Here is a 22426-nt window from a genome sequence, read left to right as displayed (position 1 = left end):
TGTCTTCACTTTTGCCCGCGTTTTTTCTGCGATCCAAATATCTCGAAATATAAACGAGATGCTGGCCGGCATAGAGAGAGAGAAACAAGAAAAAAAAATACAGGGAGCTAGGTTAATCAGACACACGTCTTATTTGCTACCCTGCACTGGAGAAAGGAATGAATGAGTAAGGAGAGAGAGAAAGTACCGGAGACAGCAGTAGTGGTCACACTTGAAAGTGCACACACAGTCTAGAAGCGGTGGTCAGAGACCTGCACATGCCACCGGTTCCCCGAGTGATACGGGAGGTTAAATCAAAAGGAGTGCGTAATGTTTTAGTGAAAGTAAACCGCATCACTCTGACCGCGTAAGGCAGACATTTTTTTTTTCTTTTTTTCCCCAACGAGAACACGAGTTTGCTACGCGTTTACTATGTCTCAAATAGAGAATAACATTCTTGGTTCGGCCTAAGACAAGTTCATTTATTCGCTCCTTTCTTGCGAGGACTCGTCGTTTCTGTCTGGCGAGTCCGGCACTTCGTCGTAGCTCTTGCTGTCTGCGCTCGTCGACTGCAGAGAACTGGACAGGTTGTTGGCCATCTGCGTCACCTGAAAGTGTAGAGACCACAGACCACTCAGGTACCCCGATTTTTAAAGTCACGCAAAAATGTTCTTGAAGCAGCTTTTATAGACCGCATTATTTTACTCTCACAACCGCGTTTAGAGCAAGCATACATAATCTTGACCCCAGCTGATCACGTGTCCGTGCGGCCACCACAGGGACTGCGAGTTTGGCTATATCAAAAGTGATGGCGAGCGAACACTGGCGTTAAGCATCCGACAAGAATAAACCGGACGTTGTCGTGGTCATTCGCTGCACATGACCCGCAGCCCTACCCGCTACAAACGATAAAAATTCTGGTCTCTATAGGTTACACGTCGTTTAGCTACATATAATAAGATTCCGAGGCAAGAACACATCGAATCTGTTCTTCCTATAGGCGTAACCAGGACATACTTGCATTTGCCCAAGCTTTTGCCTTTTCAAGCTTGCCCTGCGGTATACCCATGCCCATTCATGGTCCAACTTTTACCTTTGTACACTCGATGTTGCACGGCTCACAAACAAATTACACCTTTCATCACGCGATGTTCAGCACATCACCTCAAGACAGCCTTTCCCAACTTTCTGGGTTTCTCACGCCAATGAAAGAAAAAAAAAATTATACATCAAGATTGAGCCGCGCTGTACTAAATATTGAACTCGACACAGAACAAACTCCAAGCAGTACAAATCTGTCACAGTTAAGAAGGTAAGTCGTTATGAAATGCGTGTGAACCTTTCCGAACAGAACGACGTGATGAGGCGCGTGTATAAGGAAGCACGCGAGCACGTGACAGTCAAATATAGCGCGGACACAAGAAGCCGCGCTCACCGCGGCGTCAATTTCTATTCCCGAGGCCTGCTGCTGCTTGAGGCACCGCTCTTCGAACTTGCCGAGTAACCTGGTCGCAGCCTTGTGATCGCCCAAGTCGTGCATCAAGACGGCGTAATTCAGGCACACCAGAGGCTCCCTGCACGGCAAGAAGAATGAACGAGGTTGTGTAGGCCGAACCATGACTGCGAGGTCAAGAGACGAGGTGCAGACGGAAAGACGAAAATTGCACAGCTCGTTCCGCAGCGGTGGCGTACTTCGCTATTTCGGGCGTTGCCTGATACGGCACAAGCTATGAAAAAAAAAAAAATTGCCTGTAACTGATAGGCCGAGCTGGAAATGACGGTGTCTTACGCAATTATTATCGACACGGCGCATCGATATTGCGTTTCGTCTTACGCGCGTTATTTATTTATTTATTTATTTATTTATTTATTTATTTATTTATTTATTTATTTATTTATTTATTTATTTATTTATTTGGTAAAAATTAAAAGCTGCATATCTACGCTCTGGCATTTCACGATTTCATTGACGTTTTTTCTTTGTTTTTTGACGTTCCGTCAATCAAAATACAGTGCGAGTTGAGATGCATAACTTCGTTTCTTCTTCGACCACTTGAATATCCCTTACAAAGGCAGATGAGTAGCGGGATGCTGGATATTATTTTTGTTAGCTGGTTTACTTAATAAGAATTCTGAAATTTCGCTATGCACATTCAAAGACGACATTTTGCGATCAATAACCTGTGGCAAACTGTCATGGAAGAAAGCTGTAGCGAAGTTAGCATTGGGCAAGACAACATGCATTCATGCGTGGCGGAGAACGCCTCGATGCAAGCCGCAGGTGACGTACTCGTCCAAGGCCATGGCTCTCTCGTACGCCCGCTTCGCGTTGTCCGGGTCCTGGAGGTTTCGCAATGCAACTGGAAGCACAATCAGCACGACGGTTGGAAACGAGGATTAAAAAATGATCGACAACTTACCCGACACTTGCGACAGCACAGCTGACAATGACAACAAAACGCGATCGATCTTTATGGTGGAACAATTTTGATTCGCCTGTATAATACAAGAAACAATTTCTTCCGACAGCGCGTACGTGCGTCCTGCTTCAATCATCCAATTCAAAGAGAGAAAGCTAATTGCACTGCTGCGTACGAGGACAGAAAGCTAAGCATTGTCGCTAGTTGACATTGGGAACTATTACACAACTATATATACGTCGACGTCTACTCAACGACTGAATTATTCACTTTGCAAAAGCCAGCGTCAACATCACAGTATACTAGACAGTTTTCTATACCAAAATAGCCGCTTTCGTGCCGATAGGAACGGCTGATAATTTTGCAGCACGAATCACAATCGCACCCGTGATAGCCACAGAAGTTCGTAAACCTGCGAAAATGGCGGGAAATCTACAGCAAAGCTGTGGTGAAAACAATTATATCCTTTCCAAAACGAGCCATTGAAGCAGGGTGCTGCGCTTGTCTTTTCGTGTTTTATTGGTTGCGCCACTCTTGCACATTTGAAAAGTGTCCCGGCCCAACCACGCCCACTGTTTACTTATACTGTCTCGCTTAAACTCTTTTGCAATCATTGGCCGGCGCTGCTGCAATAGGGCCGACACTGCATGCATGGTGAGTCACTGGAGATACGCGCAGACGCATGACGTGTTTTCTCGAACGGCTGAGTGGAGTCCGTTGAAAAGCGCATCGAAGGAAGCAGGAAGTTGCAAATAAAGAAAACAAAAATCGCGCGTCGCGTGTGTGCGCAATACTTCCTGAGCGCTGCAGCCGCGGCGCGTGCGCTGCTTGTATAGACTATTTTACGGACAGGTTTCGGTGCCGCAATGCTGGGCTGTTAATCTTGCCGTGTTTTCTCTTGAACAACTAAGCGAACAGCGCTACGGTGGGCGTATACACATGAAAACTGTTGCGTTGGTGCATTCGGCGTTTCCTGGCTTTATCAGTACGCGTCACGGGATAAAAAATAAGAAAACATTCGTTTAACAGCCCATGATGGCGGCGCCCATATGCCTTACGTAACATAGTCTATACCGATACCCGTAAAGTGTTTTTCGAAATTTATTTCGAATAAGGCTTCTCACGTGGACTACTCGGTTCATGAACATTGTGGCACAACAGCGCAGAAAACGGGACGATGTCCTGCGTGTCCTGTGGGCTCATCGTCCCGTTTTCTGCGCTGTTCTGCCACAATTATTTCGAATACTTTTTTAAAGAAAAATACCAGCAAGATTACCTTTAACTTAAAGACACTACACGTGAATTATCTGTCCAGGCAGACATCGTTTACGTCATCAAAGGGTTGCAAGTTGCCTTTGATACACTCCCAAATCGCCACCACCCCTCTAAATCAGAGGAGTTCTAACCGTCAGCCGAACTTCACGGTTCCGCCTGCGTAACAGCTTCAAGCGGGGGAATTAGCTAACAACTTTACGGCAGTCATTGTGATATACATGGCGCATTGAAATGGAGGAACACGGAACTAGACTTTTGTGACCATGACCTTCGACTTTCCGAGTTAACTACGTGTCTTAAAGTTTGCAGCTAAGAAGTTCGTTAGGGGCAGTGGAGCTCAACACACATAAATCCTGTGCCACGTTACAGGAAACGATTTATAGGGTGTCGCTTACTGGCGAGCAGCATGAAGAGCTGTCCGTTGCGTGGATTGAAGTGAACAGCGGCGTTGAAGAAATGGTAGGCCGAGGCGTACTGCTCCATGGTCAGGTGCACCAAACCGAGGTTGTGCAGGATCTGCCAGTCCATAGGGTTCAGGTAGTTGGCTCTCTTCAGGCAGCTGATGGCCTGCAGCGCGCGCCGTCATTGCCACCATTTCTTTATGGCTCATTTCGTGGTAGCATTACTGCTTTTCGACGGAGGCGAAATGCTGTAAAGGCCCGTTCGATATCAGTGCGCGTTCAAGAACAACAGATGGTCGAAACTTCCGGAGCCCTCCACGACGGCGTGCCTCATAATGATATCGCATATTATTAGTATTATTATTACTTTTCGGACATAGCGCGTAGAATATGCATGCATGTATGTGTGCTTGGCGGAGGAGTTCAGTAGAAAGAACGAAAGAATGTCCAACCATTTCGTTCCCTATACAGTTATCGTGTCACGTGCGCTCTTATCACCACGACTGCCCAGAATTTTAATCCTTTGAAGTGATGGTTAACATGCGCCGTGTTCGCCGTAAACTGCTAAGCGGACCCCCTTAGCGCGATTAGAGTACGTGTATAGCATCTTCGTATTCTACGCTGCACGCACGAGCAGTGAGGAAATACAGCCTTTTTCGCAGTGGCTATATCCGTCGCTTATACCGAAATATAATTATGTTTTGAAGGAGTATATATATATACACTCTGCGCGCAAACCCACATCGCCAGATACATGGGAAGTCACGCATACGGAGCTTGTTATGCATTAGGTCACACCCGCCGTTCTAAACACAGCATGAAGGTGGGGACTTCCTCCAATGACTAACACTCGTCTTCTCAAACAAGTCTCCACTCAACGTTCGACCTTCACTCGACCGAGTTAAGCACAGCGTCTCCGCTTGACTGAAAATGACGCCGCGCTTCTCAAGAATAGCTTCTATATCAATGCTCGTGTGCTGTGAACACTTCTGCCGGGAGGCGGCGTCCCCATCAAATTTCTCGAATCGCGATGGTGAGTTGAGTTGAGGAACTCTTAAGAATACCGGGGTAACAATGCTAGGAAGCAAAAACTTGAATAACAAAATATTCAGAATATCTACCTTTTCTCTTTGTTTTTCCGTCCCAAAAAGCTCGCAAAGAATATGTATTATTCTTCCTAATTATATTACAGTCATTAAAGGATCTTCACGGGGAATCTTACCGCGACGTACTTCTTCTTGCCAAAGAAACACATGCCGACGTTATTCCATAGAGCAGGGCTTTCATCCGGCGCCGAGGCGATGGCGCGGTACTTGGTCAGCGCCACGTCGTAGTCTCCGTACGTCTGCATGATGCTTCCGGCCGCCAGCACGGCAGGTCCGTAGCTCGGGTTGCTGGCTAGCGCCGCGCCCAGACGCTCGAACGCCTTCGGATACATGTTGCACTGCGCAAACCATCACCCACCGCTGATTGTCGGCGCAGCTGCTGAAGGCATGCTTTATTGGGTTCTGCGTACAGCTATACGGATAAGCCGAAACGTCGTTACAAGAAAGAAAACTGGGAACACTTTCATATACGACCACAAAAGCGGGGACATCAACATCGGAATGTAAGATAACAGCGGCAGCTGAGAGCGGCTTAAATAACGCTAGAGCAGCACATCTACCGCCGTGGTACTTTAGCGGCTTGGGTGTTGCGTTGCTAAGCTCGAGGGTGTGGGTTCGATTGTCGGCTGAGGCAGCCGCATTTCGATGGAAGCGAAATGCAAAAGAAAGAAAGAAATAAAGTAAGGAAAACACACCCGTGTACTTAGGTTTAGGCACACGTTAAAGAACTCCAGGTGGTAAGAATTAATCAGTATTAGGCGTGCCTTATAATCGTATGGGGTTTTAGCACATAAAACACTGAATATTTTTAAGCAGTACTGCAGGAATGTGAGTTTGCGCTTGTCGATGCACATATTTTTTTGTCAGTATTAGATTCCTGCTCGGAGCGAAGTAAAGGAAGTCATGTAGTACCCCTTTGCTGCAATTTGGAAAGTTATTTCGATTAGCTAGTTTTGCAGTAGTGCTCGATCAAACAGCGCAATAGGGCACCATACATTCATGTTTACGTTTTATCCCTCGTTCAGAATAGATACTTCCCCTGTCCAATAATCGTAATCTGTACTGCAGCGGTCATACCGAGGCCCTCCTTTCTCAATTTGTTAGTCTTTTTGCCGCGGGCACCTAGCAATAATTACCAGCCATTATTTAACTGGCAACGGGAAAGTGCGCACCGACCAAGAACACGAGAATTGGGACCATATTCTATTTATTCTGGCGATTAGATTCGGACCAGACATGGTAGTTTCTTTATTTCCTTATTTATTATATGTTTGAGCAACGCTGGTGAAATCGAGTAATTCTTTACACCTTTTTTGGTGGCCCCGACACAAACACCGACCACGCGCCGCTCCGAACTCTATAGATTACACGCGAGCCGTTCGCATCCAAGACATCTGGAGCGAATTATTGACATGAAGCCTATTCCCCGTGTGGAATAAATTACACGCTGATACCCACCTGTCAGGAATGTTGAGGAAATGACTAAAGGCAGGTGCATGCAGGCGCTGTCCTTCACGCCGTTTTGCTATCCTTAATGAAGAGCGTTCAATCTGGTGTACATCTGAATGTACACTAGCTCAAACGTATACAAATAGATGGGATGACCACTTTAGCGCCGATTTGCCCACTAGCTCCTCCAGAAATATACTAGCGTATTCGCAAGTATATAATTTCTACAGCGAGTGCGCAAGCTCACACTGGTAGCTGTATATATATATATATATATATATATATATATATATATATATATATATATATATATATATATATATATATATATATATATAATATATATATATATATATATATATATATATATATATATATATATATATATATATATTATATATATAAACCACTGCCGCATGTTAACCTTCACATTAGTTCTTCGCTTCAGCATGTTGCGGTGTCCGCTACATTTTCGCTCTATTTCTGGAAAAAGAAAATAAAGGCACGCAAAACATTACATCCCACACATCTGTGAAGCCATGCATGTCAGTCGCATTAAAATGAATTAAAATCAAGTGACAAGATCAGCTCTTTCTATCGTTTCACAAAGTAAGACGCGTATACGATGACTTATACGCAACGAAGTTGCATGTAAGCAGCAGCTTAATTCATGATACATGGCGGATTCCTCGAGTATTTAGCATGCATCAGACGCTCGCTGTAGTGTATTCAATAATAAAATGTCATATATATTTTGCCTTGAGCTTGCTCATGGTGTTGATACCAACTTGTACGATAGTACAAGAAGTATAGCATCTTGGTATCTATAGTGTTTATCGTTTGTTGGCACTATACTTCTTGTACCATAGAACTGGGATCGCGACCACTATAGCAGCGTAAGCAAGCGTAGCGTAAACTTTAGCGCAGCGCTATCATGACGAAGGCCTACAATAAAAGTAATCATGGGTCGGATGTATCATATTACGGCTCCGTATGCGCGCATTGAAGGTGACAATCAGGAGAGGGCAGAGCAAGACGTTATAAGATGAACAGCGTAAAACAGACATTAACCCGAGAACATACAACTAAAAGTAATATTTTGACACTGTCAATGCACCTGCAGCCAGGAGGGCATTACGAACACAACAGAACATGTCCGCATGACTCCAGCTCTCAGCACAGAGGTCAAAGCACCCAAAGTTCATCCTGAGCGTTTTATGTGTTTCGAGCAAAAGTGCTGCCGTGTGCTGCTTTCGGAACGTGACAGCGCATTTCCTCTTTGACCTCCTGATCGATACGTGGCACTGTCGCCCGGAGAAGCCCTGCAGCGAAGGATGGAACGGAAACAAGACAGAACGACGTGGGAGAGCAAAGTCGGGAAATGTGCTAAGTCTGGGGTAAACCATATCTTAAGAAAGAAAGAAAGAAAGAAAGAAAGAAAGAAAGAAAGAAAGAAAGAAAGAAAGAAAGAAAGAAAGAAAGAAAGAAAGAAAGAAAGAAAGAAAGAAAGAAAGAAAGAAAGAAAGAAAGAAAGAAAGAAAGAAAGAAAGAAACGATCAGTGCGGCGCCCGCTGAGTAACTTCCTTAACGAAGTCGGCTTGCTTTGCGTCCGTGTGTATTACTTTCCAGAGAACACGCGCTACGCGCCTTTGCCGCATTTGTTTCTTTCACATTTCTGACACTACACGCAACGATACTGCGAACACCACGAGATAAGAGGACAAATGATCAACGAATGTCACGAGCGCTGCTCACACACTACGAGCAATAACTAAAAAGAAAAAAAAAAGAAATTAACCCAACCCGGCAAGTGACTTGCAGCTGCTTCATTGGTAAAGCAAATTATACAGACACCTTGTGGCGCGCACCACCTCAACGTGGCCCAAGCGGACCTCCGAAGGTTATTTTATATCTGTATGCCCCATCATTTCAAACTATCACATACCAAGCCTGGATATGCATGTGGACAGGAAGTACACTCTAAGAAAAAAAAAAGAAGAGTCCTTTGACTCCTTTCGGAGAGTCTTCACTAGCCACGTATATGACTCTCTTTAAAGAGGCACGCCGACTCTCTTTGGAGATCACTGTACTCTCCTCGGATAGTCGTGAGACCCACAAGAGAGTTGACGTGCCTCTTTAAAGAGAGTCATATGCGTGACAAGTCAGGACTATCCGAAGGGAGTCACACATACTCTTTTTTTTTTCTTACACTCTAAATAAAAATCGAGTATTTTGGGAATATTTCTGCCACACATACACAATCGTCATCTGGCTTGTTCGCGTTTCCTTTTCTTGAAAACCCGGCTCTCGTCACTTTCCTATCAAGAATGCTAGCAATGTCACGCTGATAACGCGCGCGTCGTTGGTGACCGGGAAGTACCGGGACCGCGGCGATAACGCGAGAAAAGTACGCGAGGTGGATGACAATTATAGTTGTGTGGCAGAAATACTCCCCAAATACTTGATTTTTCTTAAGAGTGTAGAGTGTATACTATGACCAAAAATATTTCATATATAGGGAATTTTTTTTTTTGGTAACAGAACGCAATATATATTTCGTTCTTCAATTTTGAATTATTAGGTTAAAAACAACAATGCGCGCTTTATCTGCGTAGGACAACGTACTGCAACTCACAAGACGGCGGGGAATCGATCGAATTATATGCGCTCTTTTTGGGCTGCCTTTGAAGTGATAGTGGCGGAGCGATGCGGCATCATGCAGCATCAGCGCAATATGATGATGAGGAGGAGCAGTGAACATAGCGCACACTGTATGTAAGGATTCAGAAATGGTGACACGGGGAACTACGTCGGAACCACGCACCGCGTCACTTCCTATAACGAGAAGATCGTCAGAAGAACATTGTGACACACTGACTTACACATTCACTTACTGTCGTGTACGATTCACAGTGGCTACATACACCATATGTTTGCGCTGCAGTTGTAGTAGAAATCGATATTTTACCTTGGCAAATCCCCCATAGCGGGTATGAGCCATCTTCACTGGAATAGCAATGCAAACTACAATGAAGAGCATGAGTTCAGAGCCGAAGGAATCGCTGAAGTCTGCGCAGTTCGCTTAACACGACAGAAGCCGAGGAATCGGCCATAGCCCTAGCAGCAGCAGCCGGATTCACCATTATACTAAGCGACTCTAAGGCCACTATTTCCAACTTTGCACGTGGCATTGTGGCCCCCACAACACTGCGTTTACTCTTCCCCGCTCTCCCTACCGATCCTGAGGAAGAAACACTATGCTCCATTGAGCTGATATGGGTCCCGGCTCACGCGGGGAACCCGGGAAACGAGACGGCCCACCAATATGCTCGAGAATTCGTCAGCCGAGCGGTGGGACCCGCCTCTGATCCGGGGGACCCTGGTGAAGCCTTGACATCATACCGCGACATTACGCAATATTACCGCCTATCGAGGCAGTTAAAACCACCCCCGCACCACAAGTTAACTAAGCGCCAGGAGGTTGTCTGGCGCCGACTGCAAACACATTCATTCCCGTGCCCATACATTTATGCGTGTATATACCCCGACACGATTGACCCGTACTGCTCGCGTTGTGGGTCAATAGCCACCCTTCATCACATTCTCTGGGACTGCAGGGAAGACCCTTCTCTCTCGATCTCCTGGCCACTCCCTCGCCTGAAGGGTGGGAGGAGATTTTGACCTCCGCCAGCCTGGGAGTTCAGCTCCAGGCCATACAGAGGGCAGAGGAGGTGGCCACCAGGTTCAGCCTGGCGGATCACCTACCTCCATAAAGTCTGACAACAATAAAGTTGTGTTCTCTCTCTCTTCTCATTTATGAAATATTTTGCAGTGCTGTAAGCTAGATTCTAGGGTGTTGCGAATGTTCGAAATTCCAAATATGGAATCGATAACAATAAAGTTGTGTTCTCTCTCTCTTCTCATTTATGAAATATTTTGCAGTGCTGTAAGCTAGATTCTAGGGTGTTGCGAATGTTCGAAATTCCAAATATGGAATCGATAGTGTCCTATTCGATCCGGCCTTCAAATCGAATAGCCGCTATTTGTAAGTACGAATATTTTTCGAATAACGAATATTTCAAAATGTCAACGTCACCGAAATAAACACAAGATTGGTGCAAAAGTACGATAAATTTCCTACCCGCGAACTATAGTGTAGTAATAACACGAGAGCTTACGCAGTATCACTCAGGGAGTCGAACTTTACCGGTTGCAGACAGATTATTAACGCGAGAGCGTTAAGGAGGAGACCGTTTCGCAGAAATTCCGGCGTCGGTGTCGGCGTCGTTGGTTGTGAGCGAAAAATCACCACTGTCCGTGACCGAAAAATCGCCGTGTATGCAAATACAGTAAAAGCTCGTTAATTCAGATTTCATGAGACCGGACAAAATGTTCGAATTAACCGAATGCCGAATTATCGAAAGTATCGAGAAAACAATAAACAAGTGTCTATTACATCAATGCATTTTCATTTTCTTGATGAATACGTAAATTCAGTATATTTTCCATAGGAGCAGTGTAAAAGCCGCAATTTTTGTCATTCGCGACTTCGTTCACAATGTGACCGCGGCTCAAGACCCCATTGTCTTCAGCCGAAAGGCGCTCTGAACCCATCCCTTTTTACGTACCGCCACCACCACACGCACGCGACGATAATTTATCCGACGGGAAAATCCGACGGAGCACGCAGGTCGCGTGCTGTGAGTAAAATGAAAAACGAAACAAGTTTGCCGCACTCGCTGAAGCTTTGGTCGCCAACAGTGCCAACCACGCCTTTCTGAAGTCCTGCGGCCGTTTCGGTTGTTCGTGAGGCCGTTTCCACCGTTTCCACACCTTTGCGTCACACATTTGCGGGGCTTCGTGCTTCGCGCGCTCCGAGGGTCGTTCGAATTAACGGGATTGCGACCAAATATGGCCGGATTGACGAGAGTTTGATGCCACTGAACAATACATAGGCTTGCCGGGACTATAGAACACGTCCGAATGATCCAATTTTCCGAATTAACGGGGGTCGAATTAACAAACTTTTACTGTAAAAAAGATGATGTACACGAGGTGGAATCGAACCCAGTCCTTCGGCGTGGCAAGCAGCTGCTCTACCACAGAGCCACGCCAATGCTTGGAACTGCCCTGAAAGTATAACTTTCATGCTTCACAAACATACGCGTCATGTACAGGCGTCACAGCGAGATGTAATATCGCAGTAAAACGTGGTACAAGCGTATACATTGCTATCGGGCGTCACACCATGCATGTGGATTGCATAACGAGTTGGTGGTTTAAAGCCGGCCACCCATTATACAAAAGGTACACACATTACTGCGCGTATCCCCTTACGAATACGTAATAGGTACATCGCCAACTTCGAAAAAGTATGTGCATGTGTGTGTGTGGGGGGGGGGGGGTGGCTGGCTGGCTGGCTGGGCGTCTGAACATAATGACAAGCGAAACGGAGCGCGATGAGGACGGGGCTGGATATCGCTATCGCATAAAGGCGAAGCTTAGGCGTCCCCCAATTTTTCGTATTATCCGAAGTGTTCTGATTATGCGGATAACATGCTTATTTATTTCCGATGCTCTGTTTGTGGCTTTGGTGCTAAAATTCTGAATATTAAGATGAGAACGTCGTTTCGTAATAATTGTAAAAATGGGTGTTCGATATTCGAAAACTGTAAAAGCATTCGATTTGCTCCGCTTCTCACACTATTCAATTCGCACATGTTTTCGCCGCAAAAATCACTATTCGCCCACCTCTACTTAATTCACTCGGAAATGCGCGCGACCGCACGTATATCTCACCTGCATATACAAAAGTCCGAGTTTCGTGTTCAGCTCGGCACTCTCAGGATTGTTCCTAGGCACAAGAAAAAAACAAAAATGCGCACATCAGGCCCAGCTAATAATAACCAAGAACTTTCAGAATAACTCTTGCATTTCACTTTCGTGGGCAAGCAGGGTATCTGCTCAGATTTGTTTTTATTGACACGCAATGCATAATGACGCATAATGCCCTCATGGAGGTAAATAGTTATATTTAAACAAGCAAATAAAATCAGTCCTTCCTAGAAAATCAATGTGGCAAAATGCTGCATACATCTGTCCGCTGTTGTTTTCTCTCTACTACCCCCCCCCCCTTTTTTTTTCTTTTTGAAGTAGAAATCCTCCCCAAGTTGCAGCCCGGGTCGAATTTTTTCGGCCCGGGCCGCAACTTGATAGTCTCCGCGCACCAACATGATAGTCTACCCATTAGAACATTCGTGGGCTATACCAGGGAACAAGTTCGGGAAAAACGGTTAGCGAAATAGAAACATCCGGGCAGTATCCTAAGATGATAATCGCATTTACATTCAATCATGAACAGAAAACGCAAAAGGTGCGAGTACCAAATGGAAAATAAATGTGTATACGACAGGAGCCAAAAATCTTCGTATATACGGTTTCACTTCCTAGTGCGGCTCTGAGAGCTTACTCGACAGCCTTTCGGAAGACGTTGATTGCGGACTTCATGTCGTCGTTGGCAATGTGCAGCTCCCCCAGGGCGATGAATGTCTCGTCCCGAGGGCTCTGCTGTATGGCTTCCGCAAAGCGTTGTCTTGCCTTCATGTTTCAGACGGGAGAAGCAAAACAAGAGAAAGCAATTTAACTTTGCTGCATTTTCAAAGTGCAAGTTTCTCGACACTGAGTTTAATGCTGCCCGTACGTAAACAAAGTATTAAAACGCAGTTACCTGTTCGTAGTCCTTGAGCTTTGTATAGCAGAGTCCAAGGTAATGCAATATGTCCTGAATCCATTGAAAAAGAAGCGGTAAATTATACGCATTTTTCTTCTGAAAACTGCGTTCTATTAATGCCCAGTTTTAAAAAACGATGGCTGACTAAGGCCATGAAAAGAAACAAACAATGCAAGATACAACGAAATTTACTGTTCAAGGAAAGTACAAGCCGTGCATGCGCTGCTGACATGCCTGCACTCGTGAGGCGAGTTACGTTGCATAATAGTGACAGCCATGCAAATAAGCAACACGTCGAGTCGATTCGGCACGTATAGTATACGTGAATGCCGGATGGTTGGTTTATGGAGTCTAACGTCCCATAACTACTAACGTGAGAGAAGTCGCAGTGGAAGACCCCGGATAATTTCGACCATCTGGCGTTCTTTAACGTGCACAGATATTGCACAGAACACGGGCCTCTAGCATACCCCCTCCATCGGAATGCGACCGATTCGGCCGGGAATATAAGCCGCGTCTTTCGGGTCAGCAGCCGAGCAACCTAACCACTGAGCCACCGCGGCGGCTCAGTACGCGAAAGATGCTTTGAAACCGAGGCTGCAGGAAACTACTGGGGTGCTATGCAGGATGGCCCGAGCTTCACGGGCACACGAGTTTGCTCCGAGCTTGCATTACGGTGGTCATGACAGGAAGACAGTGCGGAGCACGCGATAGCAGCGTTGATAAAAACGGCTACAAGAACGAGAATGGCGTCACAAGCGCATATGCGGCATTTGCGGCGGTTTTCAAAGGAACACCGCGTGCAAACGCGTCAGCGCCGCCACTCAGTCAACATTTTGATAGTGCAGCGACGTCAGCGTGATTGTCGCGCTATCTTTTTGCCGACTGATCATCGCGCCTCCCACGGGCGTGTTCGTGGGCGTTTGTCCTCTTTCGGAAAATTCTTTCGTTCCACCTGCAGCATGGAAATTTCCACTCTCGAAGGCAACAAGGGCGCACGCGCAGCACTCTGGTGCAGCTCGTTTCGCGTCTCTGGAATATTACAGATAAATAAACGGACAGGTTACTGCTATACTACTCATTACACGTCTGAAGATTTTTCTGTAGTAGCGAATCGGTAGAAACAATGCCTCCACAAACATGTAAACAGTAAACAAGTAAATAGTTCTCCCCGAAAATCCCACCAGGGGCGCTTGCTTCATAGCTGTGAGTGGTACGTCGTGAGAGCGGTGAAAGTGAATGCGAGACATCGTAGCCACGTGATGATATAACCTTTAGTTCTTCGAGCGTGTGTGCATAGTCTGTGCGATTAGGCTCATAGATGAATCGTGCCGCTCGCTGGCGTTGCGTCGTGAGCACAGTTCCTCGGCAAGAGGAAACGCGGTGGGCGGACCCGCTCTTCGCCGCGGGCGTCTGTCAATCACATTGATTGATGCGCGAACTCGGGCACAAACTCATTGGTTCTGAAAAGGCCCCAGTTCAGCTCGTAACTGTTATAGTGCCGGTGTGCTTGTCAAGTGTTTTATGCGGTGGACGCTACTCAGCAGCTTCTTTGCATATAAAATAATTTGGTCAGCTTGCACTACTTGCGCGAAGGCTGGAGCCATCGGAGGAGCTTGTGATCACCCAGCTTCTTCCAGCTTATTACGTGGCTCGTCTACTCAGTATGCTTGGTCTGCTTCGGAGTAATGACCGTGTCAGTTCCGTTTTAATATTGGTGCTATTGATTAGGAAGGTCCTAACTAACATGATATTGAATGTCCGTTCTTAATTGTTAATGTTTTAATTACCACGACATTAATTACCCAGGTTTAACTCGCAAGGTCCTGAATAGCACGGATGTAATTGAAATAATACTAATTAGCACGATTCTAATTACCACGACTTCAGTGAGTAAGGTCTTCATTATTTTGGTTTTAAGTACACGCTCCTAATTAGCGTCATGTTAATTAGCACTAATTGTCGATGTTTTAATTGCAGTGGCTATAATGACTCAGGTTTATTTCGCAAGGTCCTGAATAGTACAGAGGTCATTAGCAAAATTATAATGAGCACGATCCTAATTAGCACGCTCCTAATTAGCGTCGTGTTAGTTAACATTAATTTATAGTGTCTTAATTACCACGACGTTAATTACTCAGGTTTAATTCGCAAGGTCCTGAATAGTACAAGTGTAATTAGCATAATCCTAATAAGCACGACACTAATTAAGACGATCTCGGTGAGTACGGTCCTCATTATCTTGGTTTTAATTACATGCTCCTAATTAGCGTCGTGTTAGTTAGCATGATCTCAATTACCTTGTTCCTAGCTTTACATGACTTCATTAGCATGGTCTTAGTCAGACGTGGTTTAGTTAGCTCGGCCTTCGCATGATTTGGCCTAATCAGCTTCGTTATAGCACGTCCTGACTCAGCTAGGTATACCGCCCAGCCAATTAGCTAATCAGCCGGGCGCACGTGCTCTGGGAGCGAGCAGACGATGAAGAAGAGAACGACGAGGGCGCGCGCCGGCCGAGCAACGTGCTAGAATGTACAGTGTGTACAGGCCGACCATGGTGATTATACACGTGGCCTCGGCGATTAGCTCTAGCCGCCGTGTTATAAGGCGCTCGGTCGGAACTAATCTCAGAGGACACGGGGCTGATTATCCTAAAAGATACTTAGTGCAGACAATAAACGCTTGAAAATGAATTCAAACGGCCCGCGCACACATAAAAAATGTAGTTAGTACAGCTTTCTGCCACTTTTCTTGCATGGGTGCACTTCTGCACTCAGTGGAACGACAAACAAATGAAAGAAGTTTGACGACACCACCCAACCTTCTCAACCGCCCTTGACGTGACGCCGCGTTCCATCGTAACCAATGGAACGGAGCGCGCGCTGAGGGATGGATTTCACCTTCTCGTACTATTAGCTCGTTCAATAGGGGGTGTCACCAGAGCTCGGAAAGATCCCGAGTTTCGCCAAACTCGGGCCATCCTGCATAGCACCCCTGGTCATGCTTGCAGGTTTTATTCCCCAATTTAGACGATGTTGTTGATGTAAGGGACGCATTGTCGGGGCACTTTTCAGGGGCACGTTGAGTTTGCTGTAACGTGGTACACGGCGCCGCACCTCAGAAGGGCGACGGAGATTCTGCCCGCTGGCTTGATTTAATTAACCGACGCCCTCTGAAACCTGTATCACCGAAAGGGTTCGACCACAAACATGACTCGAGCCTTAAGCTCATCCTCCTTAGGTCTCTAACCTTACATGACCCGTTGCGTTCGTGTCTCCTCCCAATTACATTAACAATAACTCTCCTGTATACATTAGAACGAACCATGCGTACTTTGCGCGTCTGCATATCCGTTTAATTGTTTCAAAACGCCTATCGTCATGTTTACACCAAAGTGGGTAACGCTTCTCTGGTTGTTCAAGTGTGCGCTGTCACAGAAAATATATGTTCTTTGATCAACTATACACTAGAACTTGCTCTACATTACACGACTTTCGTATTATCAAGCACTGCTACGCTGTGAGTCAGTTTAAACATGATTCGCGCACAGACGAGGCCGAGTAACGGCAAATGCTGTCGCGAGACGAACCCGCCAAAAGTGGCAACGATATTCACCCAGCATTTTCCCTTCAGTTTAATGCATTCTTCGTAGATGTCGGCTGCTGCCTTGTGTCTTCCGAGCAGAAACCTGCAATACAAGCACGACCGGTGTTAAAATCATGTTCGTTCAGACGCATACTTTAGACTTTTTTTTTTCATTTTGACATACATTCTAATATGCGTGGTATATTAGTTGTGCCAGTCTGACCCTGTGCTGTACAAATTTCGCTTGTGAGCCATAGGCTTAACGTAAACTTATCGGTATCTCAAGCGCAGGCGTACATACATGATACCCGACATCTTATGAGTTGCCAGTGAGGTCTGAGGCTTCACAAGTCGCAATGTCGCGTTCACTTCACATTATGCCTATTTGAGTTACCACAAGGAATGACGCAGTATAGCGCAGTCGACGCTGAATAGACTGAGCCTGCATGCACAATTGTCGAGCGCGGGAGAGGCGAACAGTCGAACCAAGCAGGCAACCCAGAAGGCTTCAGGAATGCCAGGAATGTTCCATCCGAGTTTCGAAAGAAATCCTCGGAGAACACTGAAGGTGGGGCTTAGGTATCACATTAATTGCATCAATTGCAGTAGCTCATTAATTGCAGCAGCAGCAATCACACACATAAATATGGTGAACGAAGCAAAATATTACATTCGGCCTTGCGGAACAACTAAAAGGAATTTGCGAACTCCTCTCGCCAATTCGTAACCTGTCATAGGCGGTGTAGTTGGAAAAACAATGAAAACGTATTCTTACAGTGATCTCGCTACTTGTTTCAAAATCGAAGCGTCCCCGTTGAGAAGTGCACACGACTGGAACACTTCCAACGATTCGCTGATGTTTCCTTCGTGGCGCAGTATCAGGGCTGCACGTGAAACAGCACGGCGTCAGTGTCTTTTGTTGTTGTTGTTTTTTTCACCGCGAAGCTTTACAACACTTGAGGAAGCAGAACGAACTCAGCGGATAACTAAGAGAAACGTATGCGTAAACGCCATTGAATATGAGTAATTTGTCTTTATTGCTGGTTCTCCAATACGTACTCAGACATCTTGTTATACGAATACGCCGTTCGCGAGATAAAACATGCAGTCATCAGACTCCAGCAGTTACTCTACCTGTGATCTCATTTACTGCGAATGCCAGCAGCAGGCTTGCAAATGTTGCTTGCATTCCGTCGAAACAGAGCAGCTAAGTTCTTTTTAAAAAATTACTTCTTTGCGATATGCACCACATCATCTTCCGCTTTAGCGTATCGAAAGATGACGACATGAAGAGAGACTGAGGAATATATGAAAGAAAGTAGATGGGCAGCGTAAATGTTCAGGTATTTGTATAGGAAGAGCATTGACTCGTAGTGGATTAAAAAAAAAGAGAAAAAAAGAAAAAAAAAACCCTAGGGGGCTCACCGGCAATTATGCCGCCGGCAGTGAATGGCGCCGATTTATTGGATATCAGCGATGGAAAAAAGAAATGGCTCGGAGTAACTATTCCGAAAGGGCAAAGTCGAAATCAGGCGGGAAACATTTTAATTAAGATGACTCAGAAGGGAGGGCTTAACTATTTAAAGTGAGGTTGGGTTGCCTCAGAACGCGTAGTTATGAAGCGGTATTCAGTAAAGAAAAAGACAAATGCACTTGCTGTGAGGAAGCTATAAGGAAGCAAAGTGCTTCAATTGAATGCGAAGATATCCACCTTGGTGCAGTGGCGTAGCCAGGGGGTGGCACACCGGGCACGTGACCCCCCGCCTGCCCCCGAAATTTTTTTCTGCCATTGGATATGGAGCACACACCCCACACCACGAAACAAATATCTGCCTACGCCATTGCCCTGGTGTATGTTTGGGCACTAGCCTGCACGATTCCCTGGGTTTATCGATAGCACGGAAAGGTGAACCTCTCCGCGATACAGACCAGTAAAAAGCGGTTGGAGGATTGGTCACTGAAAAGTAGGAAGGAAGGACAAAAACAAAATAGCACGAAAGCCAAGGTTACTCTACCGTAAGAAGCAGAAAGTTCAGCTATGAATTTATACTATCTTTTATTCGTTAGGAAAAATATTTAATTCAGGTATGCAAGGCATTCGGCCGAAGTAAAAATAGAGCGTGGTGAACCACGGGTCACCGTTCCGTCATAAAAGAGGCGCTCATAGAATCCAGCCATCCACTAGATAGGTATTGGGTTTAGTATTTTACATGTGAATACTCCACGCACAATGTGACAGTATCAAAATGCGCATGGTCACGCGCATCACTAGCTTCATGGCGCGTGCGACAATTCGAGAAGGCGCGTGCGACAATTTTGCACACTGTGACAATTCGAGAAGACAACGCACCTCGTATGTGAATGATTAAATTATGGGCTACGTTTTACGCACCAAAACCGTGATTTGATGGGGAGACACGCCAGTAGGAGACGTGGAATCAATTTTGACCCCAAGGGGTTCCTTTAACACTCGCTTAAATCTAGGCAGGCCTATACGCACATTTTCGCGTTTTGCCAGGTTCCTCGAAATGCGACAGCCACGGCCGGGATCGAACTCGTGACCTACCTTGTATGTAGAGGGCGTATTCGCAGTAACCCTTTGTCTCGGCAAGCATCTCCTTGATTAGCGCTTTGCATATGTCGAACTCCCGTCGAACGAAATGCATGTGAATGAGCCAGTTCTTGCGGTCAATGGACGGGTGTTCTGGAGCTGCGAGTAATAAAAATATACCATTGAAATCCATCTACCCGCGATGGGAAGCGATGTTTCGTTGCGAGCCATTATTTAAATACGCGGTCTTTTGATTCACATTGCGCAGTTTGGTGATACTGTTGATGCTAACTGGAATACAGTCCGATATGCTATGGAGGTCCACTCTCAAACACAAAGACTGAAAAAAGAGCGTATACGTATATCGTCATCTAATCTATATTTTTGCTCAAGTCCTTTACTGCCGTTGAGAGACGACACGTGTTGTATGTATTTCTGATTTCCTCCAATTAACGAAATCGTTGGCATCACCTGTGTAATTCCGCCAGTTTTTAGGCAAGCGGCGCTGAAACGCTGTCTATAGTATACTGTACATTTCCGTGGCGTCTCTATCAAATATTTTAGTAGGACACTCAGTATGTTTCAATGTTGTTTACGGCAATACCTTATCCATGAAGGCGCTGTATTCTTGGCCTCATCCCTACGCAATGCCTTCACGGGCCCTTAGGATAAATATCATAAAAAATAAAGCCAGCACACCAGCTATAGATGACTGCAGTTTAGGTAGGCAAACGTCGATTGAGAAATGATCGTGGGCAACAAACCAGACGCCAGAACATGTGTCATCACATTTGAACTTGCGTTTCTCGCTCTTAATATTTATTTTTTTTTTCAATACTGCAAGGTTTGAGCGCTCACCTTTCTTGACCCGAGGGCGGACTGAATTGGGCTCCTGCTCGCTGTCCCTCGCTACCTTTGGCCTGGCACCATCGCTTTTCGTGCTGGCTGTGCCGCTGGCCCCTGCAAGGGGCTGCCTCTCCGAGCTGGCCATCGTGCCCGAAGCCGCCACAGTTGACGGCAAGCCTTCGACTTGAGTCGCCTAGCAACGAGCCAAACGCGCGTCGATTGAGTTGGATATTAGCGCTACCTTTTACTCCGTGTGTTGCCGGTATACAGTAAGTCTCGCTGAGAAATCAATGATTGGGCTTTTGCAGCCAAGTTGTATATGGCTAGGTGAAACCAAAGTTTGTCCGTGCCATGTGCGCAAAAGCTCCTATAGCGTGTATGTGTTACAGAAATCGGGCAAGCCCCACTATACTCACCACTTGTCCACCAAAATTTCAAGAAGTCGTCCGCGGGCAAAAACGTATGTACCACTGAAATTGGGCGAATCCGACTACTCGCCACTGGTCCACTAAAAATGACAAAGGGAACACACGGGCGACAAACGAGAGTTAATATTTCTGGAGAGACGTGACCAATAATTGAGAAAGACTTCAATGAACTGTCGGGATTAACCCAGTGATAAACACCGAGGCCGCACGTTTCAGCTTCGCCGGTTAGCCTTATCTTGCGGCGTGATTTTCTTACTGTCTCTTGTTTGCGACGAAATGTGTTACTTCGGTATTTGTACTGCGGAATGGCTCAGCTATACGGAACTTGTATACATTGAAAAATACCTATAGTTCTGGATTAAGTGGGGATAGACTGCACGCTGTCTGGGAGAATGAGAGATAAGTTTCGTCCCAGCTGCATCACTTTCACGCTGATCGTCACCAAGGCATCATTTCGTTGTTCTGAGTTTCAAGTCTTATCTAGGTATGACAGGCTGTCTAAAGCGTTATATTTAAGACCACTGAATCAAATTATGAGGTTTCAAATCCAAAAGCAAAACACTGGCTACAAGGGGCGCCTTAGGGAAGCGATCCGGATTATTTTCAACCATGTAGGGTTCCTATAATGCACGAGCGTTTGTGCATTTCACTCACACTGAAACGAGGTCGCCGCGGCCGCAAATCGAATAAGCCACCCCGTATTCAGCAGCAGAACAGCCACGAAGCATGACGACTGAAAGGAGGTATCGGACGGAATTGCAAAGCAGCGGTGGAAAAAAAAGTTGGGCATAGCACACGCACATCTTCGAATATTGTGTGTGTGTGTGTTTGTATGTGTTAAAAACACACACAATTGCGTGAGGTGTGCGCGCCATTGCGATATCTATGCGGTTTTTTATCGTATGACACATCAATAACGCATTTCTACGAATGCATTTTTCTTCAGTGGATAGAACTTCAAAACCATTTTAGTTGGGCTATATATATTCAAGTTGCAGCACTTTCGAGAGAATTGTATGAGGGTCGTTGGGGTGGTAGCCGGGGGTGCAGCGGTTTGAATTTCTTCTTTTCTTCTTTCTTTTCAAGGATTTCGCGTCCCATTACTACCTTTTCGGCACGGACACCCTACAGCCAGACTTCGTTGTTATAACCGATATATTGTTAAAACCGGTGTCATTAAAAGTGGTTAGGCGGCATACAGGGCGCCCCAGCGAACTCTAGCAAGAGTTTAAAAGTATGGTGACGAACTTTATGACGACGCGACGAAATGCACATCACCGACTGTTGCATGGAGTAAGCCAGACTATTTTTTCTGTTTTGCTTCATTGCTTAATTAGGCAAGATTAATTAACCAACCTTTGAACCGACGAATCTGGGGAAAAAATTCCAAATAGCAAGTTGTAGATCGGTTTGCAAAACGTCCGATTAGACAGTTTTTAACTATCTTTAATTATTAGGATTTTTCTGCCTACTACATATGCCCCCAAAATACACAAAAAAGCTTGTCCTTCAGGTTTATGAGCACCTTTATTTAGTTTTTTTTTCATTGGCACATGTGACCATGTGACAGGCGTACATCAAAAGATGATGATGAATCAACTTTTATTAAGCCCAACTGTGTTGGTAGTGCACGCAGGCACCAGACGGGGCGGTTCC

The 22426-nt window shown here is 45.7% G+C and overlaps 1 protein-coding gene across 1 annotated transcript; it reads right to left on the bottom strand.

Annotated features, from left to right (window-relative positions):
• Positions 1–413: 413 nt before the first annotated feature.
• Positions 414–20519, bottom strand: LOC119405331 (Bardet-Biedl syndrome 4 protein homolog). The gene is made up of 12 exons (XM_037672165.2): positions 20355–20519; positions 19512–19655; positions 17721–17829; positions 16976–17048; positions 13358–13411; positions 13100–13227; positions 12430–12484; positions 5298–5519; positions 4070–4241; positions 2270–2339; positions 1415–1553; positions 414–587 (listed from the first exon to the last, which is right to left on the bottom strand). The coding sequence occupies exons 1-12, from the start codon at positions 20485–20487 to the stop codon at positions 462–464; spliced, it is 1425 nt and encodes a 474-aa protein (XP_037528093.1). The 5' UTR covers positions 20488–20519; the 3' UTR covers positions 414–461.
• Between the last annotated feature and the right edge of the window lie 1907 nt (positions 20520–22426).

The sequence above is a fragment of the Rhipicephalus sanguineus genome, chromosome 1, assembly GCF_013339695.2.
Source record: "Rhipicephalus sanguineus isolate Rsan-2018 chromosome 1, BIME_Rsan_1.4, whole genome shotgun sequence".
In the NCBI taxonomy this organism is placed as follows: domain Eukaryota; kingdom Metazoa; phylum Arthropoda; class Arachnida; order Ixodida; family Ixodidae; genus Rhipicephalus; species Rhipicephalus sanguineus.
Note: the sequence above shows the minus strand (reverse complement) of the source record. Positions and strands in the feature narration are given on the sequence as shown.